This window comes from Triticum aestivum, chromosome 3D (genome assembly GCF_018294505.1).
Source record: "Triticum aestivum cultivar Chinese Spring chromosome 3D, IWGSC CS RefSeq v2.1, whole genome shotgun sequence".
NCBI lineage: Eukaryota > Viridiplantae > Streptophyta > Magnoliopsida > Poales > Poaceae > Triticum > Triticum aestivum.
In genome coordinates this window covers 599,235,126-599,242,859 of record NC_057802.1, presented here as the reverse complement: position 1 = coordinate 599,242,859, position 7,734 = coordinate 599,235,126, and the positions used below count along the sequence as shown (strand labels likewise).

Below are 7,734 nucleotides of genomic sequence, written 5' to 3'. Positions count from 1 at the left end.
AACACTAGAAGTCAGTCGACCGTTCCAAATTTTGGCCGATCACCGCACGGCCGTCCGATGCAACCCTGTGTAATTGTAACCGTTGGATCGCAATCCTACATGTCTTCACTTTCCCATAGTTTTCTCTCGAAACACACACACACAGACACACACACACACACACACACACACAGAGAGAAGTGTGTGTTAACTTGAGCGAGCTGCCGCCTGCTACAACAGAGTTCCGTCCGTCGGCCGCCCCTTGTCGCATCGAACAGTGACCAGCAAAATAGGACAGTTCCATGCTTGTACTAGAAATTATTCCTTGCATCGAACGCTCAAGCAAGTACACATACATAGTAGCATACACACTAGCCTAGTTGGGGAGCACTCGCAGGTGGCAAGCTGGCGAGAGGGAACTTCTTGAACACGACCACCAGAGGCTCACGCCCATCTTTCTTTACGGTCAGCCACCTTTGGCCGGCGTAGTCGAACAACACAAGATCGCGGCATGGCGCATTGAAGCACGATGTCAGCTTGTACCCGGTGCCATGCCTCTCGACGCGGAATAGGAAACTTTGTTCCATGCATGTGCCTGCCGACGGTTGGCATCCGTTCATCCCTCTGAAGCAGCTGGCGGACACATGCGTCTGGTTCGTGTTCTCTCCATGGACGTACCACCGGAGATGGTGCTTGCACCAGGTGACCACGCCTTTAAATTCGATCACGACATCGGTCGAGAGGCGGATTGACGCCTCCTTGCTAGAGCCATCGCTCGCCTCCGCCGGCTTGATCGACACATGCACGCCTCTCATCCCGCCAAATTGCTTGCACGGTGTCAGGGTCGCATGCTTATGACATTCCTCACTCCGAAATGAGCCAACGGAGATACAATGGTCGCTCAGATTGCGATCTGCTGCCATGATGGTGTACATGTTGTTACCTGTTAGCTCGTGGCCATCTATGTCGTAGACTGGTGGTGGCTGAGCTTGCGCAGCGTTGCACGGAGTGGTCAGCTGCAAGGCCACAGCCAAGCCAGAGAGTGAGAGGATGACCAAGAAACAAAAGTGCTCCATGTCTATGAAAGTATTAACTCACAATAAGTTGAAATTGTTGCTTGGGGGCATCCAGATAGTAGGATTATATAGATGGTGCGGTGAGCAACAATTAATTGCTAGCATTTAAGTCGAAAAGATATGCATAGTGCTAGTTCAAGATTGTAAGTGGACCTCATTAGTGTCATAGATTTTGTTTCTTCGGTCAATTTATTGTGTGTGCATGGGTAGGGAGATATACAATGTTCAATTTATTAATGAAATATTTTTTCTTTCATATATATTATTGGATATATATAATCCTCCATTAATTAATGATCGTAAGTGGACCTGATTCAATGTCCTAGGTTCCTATCTTTCTGCCACAATATTTTCCCCAGATAAGACTCATTCCTGTCATTGATTTTTGTCTTCAATCAATTTATTTTGTGTGCATAGGTAGGGAGATATACAATGCTCCATTTATTAGTGAAATCTGTTTCTTTATTCTGCATATAGATAGCACATATAGATAGTTGGATATACAATCTCCATTTATTAATGTTAAGTTTTATCAAGAAAGAATTATGTGTACCAAAAATCTAAAGAAATACTCTATGTGATTGTAGGTCGACCTAATTTAATGTTACAGGTTTGGTTCTTTCCGCAACACTATTTTCTGTAGATAAGCATCATTTGTGGCATAGATTTTTTTTTGACCAATTTATTCTGTGTGCAGAGGTAGGGAGATATACAATGCTCCATTTATTAATGAAATCTTGTGTCTTTATTCTGCAGATAGATAGCTGGATATAGAATCATGCATTTATTAATGATATTATTATCAATAAAGAATTTGCTATATCTAATATCTAAGGAATTATGTGACTGTAGGTGGACCACATTAATTGATACTAGTAGAACGCCCGCCCGTGCATTGCCATAGGCTTTTCATTTTTTTCCCGCTTACACCTATGAATACAATGCATATCAAATTTCACATGTATAGATTTGTTCTGATTGCGAATATAATGTATATCATATTTTTCATATATATAAAGGATAACCTGCAAAATTTTGGAAAAAAATTGGAATTCACTTCAACTGCAATGTAACTCGATGATGTAAACATAGAGAGCAATGATCCAGACAATTATATGTTACAAACTAACACATATCTTATGATTCTCATGCACATCACTTGGGTTTGTCATAGTCATCTTCTCCCGTGGTGGTAACCGTCTTTTCTCCCCCCGTCGTTGTCGTGCTTCTCATCTGCGTTCAATATCTTGGTCAGCAGCATGTTCTTCTTCTAGAGAGAACCCTAGCCCCGGTGCTCCAGGAGCTGCCTCGCGAGAGGGTCCATGTTGTTGATGTTGATGGCGGCAACAACATCGAGCGGGGCCAAGAGGTTGTTAATGCTCTTGATCTCCTCCGCATGGCTTCCATCGCCATCAATGGCACGACCAACATCAACGTCTTCTCATCTTCCTCCCCAAGCACATTGTAAATAAATCTAATCTGAATCTGGTATATGATAATCTTACTAATTTATGTTCCCTAAAAATAAAGATAAACTCAAATTAGTTGAAATTTTCTAGCAGTTTACTTGGGGACCAGTTTTTTTAAAATGTTGAGCTCGCAACAAAGTAAATTACGAAACAAGTGCTCAAGTGTATGCATACATTTTTTGTTTGACTAATTTAACTGGTCCTAGGAGATCATTGTAAAATTGTATCGGAGGCAAAATGGAAATAAGTTATAGACCATTAATACAAAATATTATATGGCTTGTTGTACATATAAAAGTGGCACATACATACAAACAGATTTAGTTTTGGGATCCCAAAACCCCTTAACTGCAATATACTCAACTATTTTCATCAATAGAGTGGTACACCATGAGTGGCGTTAAGCCGAACCCCTTGACGGGAAGTGCTCGGTTAGGATAACTCCTGTTTCAGTGCCGGGATCAACGGGAGGGGAGTTGGAGGTTAGCCGTCGATGCCGTTGTATATTATGAAAATAGAATAGTAAAAGAAACAAGATGAGCTTGGTAAATGTATGGCATCTGAGTTGATTATGATACTATACCTTACCCAACTAGTTTTTCACATCCTAGTGTTTGTTTAACCAACCCATCTTTAGTTCCGCAATACCGTATCCACAAAGGATTATAAAGTAACTTTGACACATCACGGTTCACCATCCTGAAAGTAAGCCTTAATACTTCTGCATTGTTGCACAAGTAGCGTATGAGATGATTAGTTAAAAAAGTATCATAAGTACTTGACCACAAAATAATATCATAATTACTATTTAAACAACAAGAACTACAGCTTCGTTTGCATATATAAATGAAACATTCATTTACATAATCAAAATTATAATCCTCATCAGGCCAATATAGAAAGGGAATATACATATAGCGTATAAAACCACTCGACGCCAATGGCCTAAAAAGGGAACAATTCAGCATCAAATTTGAAGCTACAACCCAAACTTGAAGGAAATATGCGCTAGAGGCAATAATAAAATTATTATTTATTTCCTTATATCATGATAAATGTTTATTATTCATGCTAGAATTGTATTAACCGGAAACATAATACTTGTGTGAATACATAGACAAACAGAGTGTCACTTGTATGCCTCTACTTGACTAGCTCGTTGATCAAAGATGGTTATGTTTCCTAGCCATTGACATGAGTTGTCATTTGATTAACGGGATCACATCATTAGGAGAATGATGTGATTGACTTGACCCATTCCGTTAGCTTAGCACACGACCGTTTAGTATTCTGCTATTGCTTTCTTCATGACTTATACATGTTCCTATGACTATGAGATTATGCAACTCCCGTTTACCGGAGGAACACTTTGTGTGCTACCAAACGTCACAACGTAACTGGGTGATTATAAAGGTGCTCTACAGGTGTCTCCGAAGGTACTTGTTGGGTTGGCATATTTCGATATTAGGATTTGTCACTCCGATTGTTGGAGAGGTATCTCTGGGCCCACTCGGTAATGCACATCACTTAAGCCTTGCAAATCATTGCAACTAATGAGTTAGTTGCGGGATGATGTATTACAGAACGAGTAAAGAGACTTGCCGGTAACGAGATTGAGCTAGGTATTGAGATACCGACGATCGAATCCAGGGCAAGTAACATACCGATGACAAAGGGAACAATGTATGTTGTTATGCGGTCTGACCGATAAAGATCTTTGTAGAATATGTGGGAGCCAATATGAGCATCCAGGTTCCGCTATTGGTTATTGGCCGGAGACGTGCCTCGGTCATGTCTACATAGTTCTCGAACCCGTAGGGTCCGCACGCTTAAAGTTTCGATGACAGTTATATTATGAGTTTATATGTTTTGATGTACCGAAGGTAGTTCTGAGTCCCGGATGTGATCACGGACATGACGAGGAGTCTCGAAATGGTCGAGACATGAATATTGATATATTGGACGACTATATTCGGACACCGGAATGGTTCACTACTACGAAAACAGCTATAGCCAATATGGACACTAATGGCGCACCATGTGTTGGTGCGCCATTAGTGTGTAAATACTAATGGCGCACCACATGAACGGTACGCCATTAGTAATTTTTTTTCAAAACTTGTTATGTTTCAAAAAAAAAATCAAATTTATTTTATTTTATTTTTTAAACTAGTAATGGCGCACCACTCCCACGGTGCGCCATTAGTAATTTGGTCCAAACATTCCCCCGAATGCACCCCCGGACCGCCTTTTCAGTTTCAAAAAAATAAAAGAAAATGATAGAAATGTAAAAAAAATAAAATAAAATAAGATTCCCATGTGATATGTGGTCTAGTTGTTAGCAAAATTTACAAACATGAATTTTCGACTTTTTTGCAAAATCTCTCGAGAATTTGTAAAATGGGCATAACTTTTGCATACGAACTCGGATGAAAAAGTTTTTTATATGAAAAATCATCTACTCGAAAAGATACATCCGAATTTAATCGGGGGAACCTTGTTAAACACTTTCAAAATCCTCAAAACCTAACAGAAAAAAAGATACGGGGCTTTTAAGATCTGGAGAGGCAAAAAAATTCAAAAAAATTTCAAACTTACTAATGGCGCACCTGCCCATGGTGCGCCATTACTATCTTCCCACCTTCAAAATTCAAAATAAATCAAAAAAATAAAAAAAAAGTTAGTAATGGCGCACCTGCCCACGGTGCGCCATTACTATGCCGCTATGCCGTATATATGGCTGGGCGTGGTCCTCTCCTCCTTACCTCTTCATTCTTCTCCTCCACTCCACCTCTCCTCCACTCCATCTCCTCCTCTCCTCCACTCCATCTCCCCTTCTCTCCTCCACCATACTACCCTCCTCGTCTCCGGCAACCTCCTCCTCCTCCTTCTCCTCTCCGGCGACCTCCTCCTCCCTCCTCTCCTCCCCTCCCCTCACGGTTTCTCCTCCCTCCTCTCCGGTGAGCTCCTCCTCCTCCTCTCCGGTGAGCTCCTCCCTCCCTCCTCTCCGGTGAGCTCCTCCTCCCTCCTCTCCGGTGAGCTCCTCCTCCCTCCTCTCCTCCCCTCCCCTCATGGTTTCTCCTTCCTCCTCTCCGATGCTCCGGTGAACTCCTCTCGGGCGACCTCCTCCTCCTCTCCGGCGATGTAGGCGAGCGCCTCTCCGGTGACCTCGGCCCTCCTCTCCGGCGAACTCCTCTCCGGCAAAAGAACACGGCAAAATAACGTACAAGATCCAAAAACGAGAACAAAATTTGAAAAAAAAACGAGCAAAAAATGGGCAAAAAATTCGCGATCCAGATCCAAATTCAAAAATAGCAATGGCGCACGGTGGGGGTTAGACGGTGCGCCACTACTATTTTCCCGCCTTCAAAATTCAAAAATACTAATGGCGCACCGTGGCCTATACTAATGGCGCACCAGTGGTGCGCCATTAGTACCAGATACTAATGGTGCACCAGTGGTGCACCATTAGTAAAAAATACTAGTGGCGTGGTACTAGTGGCGCACCAGTAATGCGCCATTAGTAGGAAAACCTGGTGCGCCACTAGTAGGCCTTTTCCTAGTAGTGGTTCCGGGGGTTATCGGATATATACCGGAGTACCGGGGGTTTACCGGAACCCCCGGGAGCTTCATGGGCCCAATTGGTGGAAGAGGAGAGGCGGCCAAGGGGCAGCCCCTCCCCCCCCCCCCAAGTCCGAATTGGACAAGGAGGGGGGGCGGCGCCCCCCCCCTTTCCTTTCCCCCTCTCTCTCCTCCCCTCTCCACTCCTAATCCAACAAGGAAAAGGGAGGGAGTCCTACTCCCGGTGGGAGTAGGACTCCTCCTGGCGCGCCCCTCCTGGCCGGCCGCCTCTCCCCCCTTGCTCCTTTATATACGGGGGCAGGGGCACCCTAGAGACACAACAATTGATCTGTTGATCTTTTAGCCGTGTGCGGTGCCCCCCTCCACCATAGTCCACCTCGATAATACTGTAGCGGTGCTTAGGCGAAGCCCTGCGTCGGTACAACATCATCATCGTCACCACGCCGTCGTGCTGACGAAACTCTCCCTCAACACTCGGCTGGTTCGGAGTTCGAGGGACGTCATCGGGCTGAACGTGTGCTGAACTCGTAGGTGCCGTGCGTTCGGTACTTGATCGGTCGGATCGTGAAGACGTACGACTACATCAACCGCGTTGTGCTAACGCTTCCGCTTTCGGTCTACAAGGGTACGTGGACACACTCTCCCCTCTCGTTGCTATGCATCACCACGATCTTGCGTGTGCGTAGGAAATTTTTTGAAATTAGTACGTTCCCCAACAAAACTGTGTTAATAGTGAAGGGGGACACTACGCACCCTAAATTCAAGTCAAAAATCTACCTAAATGACAACGCCCACACGTGTGGCAATTTTGTAAGTCGCCCACACGCGTGGATCACCGTCCAGTCGAGTTGCACGAATCTTGACACATTGAGGCAGAATTTGCGTGCCACGTAGGACGGGGCTGGTGTGTGGGCGTTGGAGAGTTCGCCCACATGCCCCGCAGCATGCGGTTTGCCAGCTGCGCTGTGTGGACGAACTAGTTTCTGGCCACACAGCCACTACCTAGTCCACTCGTGTGTGGGCGAACTGCTTTTCGCCCACACAACACTCGTACGTTGTTGGATGGCAACTGCAGTTACGCGTACTTGGCAACTAGGTAAACCCATATGGAAACTATGACTCGTTGCTAGACGGCAACTGCAGTTGCGCATACGTGGCAACCAGATAAACACACATGGTAACTGTGATTAACCATACATGACAACTATGGTTGGACCAGACGTGGCAACTAGGTAAACACACATGGCAACTATTATAAATTAGACATGACAACTATAGTTAACCAAAACAGATAGAGTTGACATGCTTTTACAACTACATTTGCCATCCCGGATAACTACATCTACCATCCCGGATGGCAACCGTAGTTGCGCCAGGACGTGTGGGCATTTTTGCTTCGTGCCACACACGCGGGATAGAGATGAGTAGTACTTGTTGGGCGTATGACATGAAGTAGTTGTGCTCACACATGTGGGCAATTCTAACGTTGGCCCACACACAGCCCGTGTGGGCTGCCTCCTGTTCACGCCACACACGGTGTGTGAACGGATGTCTGATATGCCACACGTGTGGGCGTTATCAGGACCCAAAATCTAAACCTGGAAGCTGCTATGACAATCAATTAATCA

The 7,734-nt window shown here is 44.7% G+C and overlaps 1 protein-coding gene across 1 annotated transcript; it reads right to left on the bottom strand.

Annotated features, from left to right (window-relative positions):
* Positions 1-288: 288 nt before the first annotated feature.
* LOC123075793 (alpha-amylase/subtilisin inhibitor-like) lies at positions 289-1,077 on the bottom strand. Its single transcript, XM_044498312.1, has one exon. The coding sequence runs from the start codon at positions 1,053-1,055 to the stop codon at positions 351-353; it is 705 nt and encodes a 234-aa protein (XP_044354247.1). The 5' UTR covers positions 1,056-1,077; the 3' UTR covers positions 289-350.
* Positions 1,078-7,734: the final 6,657 nt, after the last annotated feature.

Bases quoted from the DNA above. Each gene is read 5' to 3' on its own strand.
- LOC123075793 (XM_044498312.1), bottom strand. From the start codon at position 1,055: ATGGAGCACTTTTGTTTCTTGGTCATCCTCTCACTCTCTGGCTTGGCT.